Raw genomic sequence first — 2,477 nt, 5'->3', positions numbered from 1 at the left:
CACAAGTTTTGTCGCCATTGAAGAGAGGGTATGATTACTGCTAATGTAGGGACTGATGCTAATCATAATGTAAAATTAAACATCCAGTTTCAGAATTAATGCCAAATCTGTGTTGAGTATCTTATTGTTATCCTCAGAAATACAACATTTGCAGCGCGGGTGGTTGACTGACTTAATCACCCATGTATATAATTAATCTGTAATTAAATCTGTAAAAATAGTGTGTTGTATCTAGGTAGTCATGCCATAATAACAAATAGTTCACACATAAATTGTTTAATATTGATAATAAAGTAAAAAAAAATTACATCTGTACACACAGGGAATCACTTTTTTCACAAAACGGCAGAATCAAAGTAATTCTAAGTCAAATATGTCATGAATTAATTTCTGTGAATTGTTTTAAACTGAGTGACAATAAAAATACCAACTAATGCCCTCATTTGCTCTTTGCAGGACCAGAATGAGCTTGACACTGGATTCACAGATATTCCTAAAATCATATCAGAAGAGAATGTGGATATTTTGCCATATATGGGCTGGACTGAAGAGAAGCTGAAGACTGTGCATATTATTGTTGCTGAAGATGACATACTGGTAACAATAAAATGCTCTATTACAGCTGTTATGTAATGTGATATAAGTTGACATCATTCAGTATTCAACTCTTAACAATGATTTTGACTTTTTTTTTTTTCAGATGGAATCAGAGCGATGCAGCAGTAGCTCCACATCTGAAGAAATCCTGGGTTCTGCTCGTGAAGCAGCCGATTTTGATGATGATGATTCAGAGAATGACTATGAATCTTTTAATGATTTTATAGAACAAGCATCAGCAGCTAGCCGTGCTCTTCCTCGCTCCAGAAGCCTCTGGCGTCCTTCACGTTTTGAAGGTAGCACTGACACTTTCAGAGGCTGTCTGAAAACTAAACCTGTTGTAACATATCCCCATCACCTTTCCATCGAGCATGGTGCATTAATGGATGCTCCCAGTCCCCTTTTTCTACAGGAGTTAGGAGAACCTCTCTGCATAGATAACAGACTTTTTCCTCCTCCTCCTTCTGGTGGTGCCTCCATGAGTGTCAGACATCCCCCTCCAGATGCCTCCCAGGTTACAGCCTCGATGCCTCCTCTCCTTGACCTTCCCTGTTACTCTGAGGCAGTGGAATCTCTCTTAGATTACAGCCTTGATTTCCACACTCCCATAGGTGCCTCAGTGGATGCTCTTCGTCCACAATGTCGTCGTCTCCGTCATGAGTTAATGGAACCTCCCTCCATGGGTCTCCCTCCCCCTGCCACCCAGCTTTCCTCTGCCACAGAGTTCGCCACCGAGCGTTATGCCTCAACTACTCCTGGCTTTGCAGATCTTCCTCATCCTCCTCGTCTTGCATCTCAGCAATTCATGTCCATGACTTCCAGCCCTGCTCCTCCTCCTACTCTTTTTGGCAGTGTGGGCGCATCTTTTTCCAGGAGGCACAGGGCTGCTGCCCCCATTGTCTTTGATCAACCCGCAATGTCTGCACCACCCTCTCTCCCTCGATCTGGTGGCTTTGGTGGTTTCCTCCAACAATCGAATGAGTCTTTGGGTTTTGGTTTCTCAGACTCTGGACTCTTTGGAGCATCTCTGCAGAGTTCTGCATCTAGTAAGTTGACTCACACTGATGAGGTTTCATATGATCAATGTTGAGATGGAGTAAAAACAGCTTTCTGTTTTTTTATATTGTTGTCTCCTCTTTCTGTCCTTTCTCTGATGAAGCTACACACAGTGCCGCTTTCGCCCCGGCTCCCCCTCTTCCTGCTCACTCTGTTCTCTTTGGTCAACCTACAGTTCCCAAGTATGCTATTGGCATGTCAAATGCGGTTGCATATGGGAGCACTACTGGTGTTCTGCAAAAGACAACTGAGCCTGAACAGTATCGTGGTTTCTCAGTTTCTAGCTTTGGAGCATCTCAGCAACAACAAAAATGCCCTGTGTTTTCTGCAGCTGGTAAGTTGACTCACATTGATGAGGTTCTATAACTGATCAATGTTCAGATGGATTAAAACCATTTGTCAAACCTATGTCTCATTTCTTATTATGCTGGAGCCAAAGTCATTCCTAAGCTTAGAGGGAAAATGGCTCTGTCATTTCGGGGAAAACAAATAAGCAGACCTCACACAGTGGCCTGGAATGAGCTGTTTGAACTTCAGCATGAGGTGTTTACATATGATTAAAACACTAGATTATATACAGTATGTAAATGTGTGAGGGAATATGAACATATGTATTGTGTTTGGATGTAGGATGGATACTGGGAGTGCACTGACAGGCTAAGCAGCTTCCTCAACCTGGACGTAGACTTTTTTGCCAATGTCTTCCTTAAGGAGAAAGGCATCCGCTCTTTTGGTAAGAAGATTTTTTTTACATGCCTGTTGCTGGTCTGGTCCATATAGCAGCTTATTCTCGACAAGAACCGCCCACTTAGACAGGAAGAGAC

General features: G+C 42.6%; 1 protein-coding gene across 1 annotated transcript; it reads left to right on the top strand.

The window, feature by feature from the left end:
- Positions 1 to 6: 6 nt before the first annotated feature.
- Positions 7 to 2,386, top strand: LOC107736734 (uncharacterized; the record flags this gene model as incomplete). Its single annotated transcript, XM_016548092.1, has 6 exons — positions 7 to 28; positions 457 to 597; positions 701 to 1,643; positions 1,757 to 1,987; positions 2,087 to 2,196; positions 2,284 to 2,386. Coding segments are annotated over exons 2-6 (1,450 nt in total), but the record flags the coding sequence as incomplete, so codon positions are not given.
- Between the last annotated feature and the right edge of the window lie 91 nt (positions 2,387 to 2,477).

This window comes from Sinocyclocheilus rhinocerous, unplaced genomic scaffold (assembly GCF_001515625.1).
Source record: "Sinocyclocheilus rhinocerous isolate Xijiao unplaced genomic scaffold, SAMN03320098_v1.1 C36927633, whole genome shotgun sequence".
Classification (NCBI taxonomy): domain Eukaryota; kingdom Metazoa; phylum Chordata; class Actinopteri; order Cypriniformes; family Cyprinidae; genus Sinocyclocheilus; species Sinocyclocheilus rhinocerous.
The sequence above is the reverse complement of the archived record's forward strand: the minus strand, read 5'-3'. Positions and strand labels throughout refer to the sequence as shown.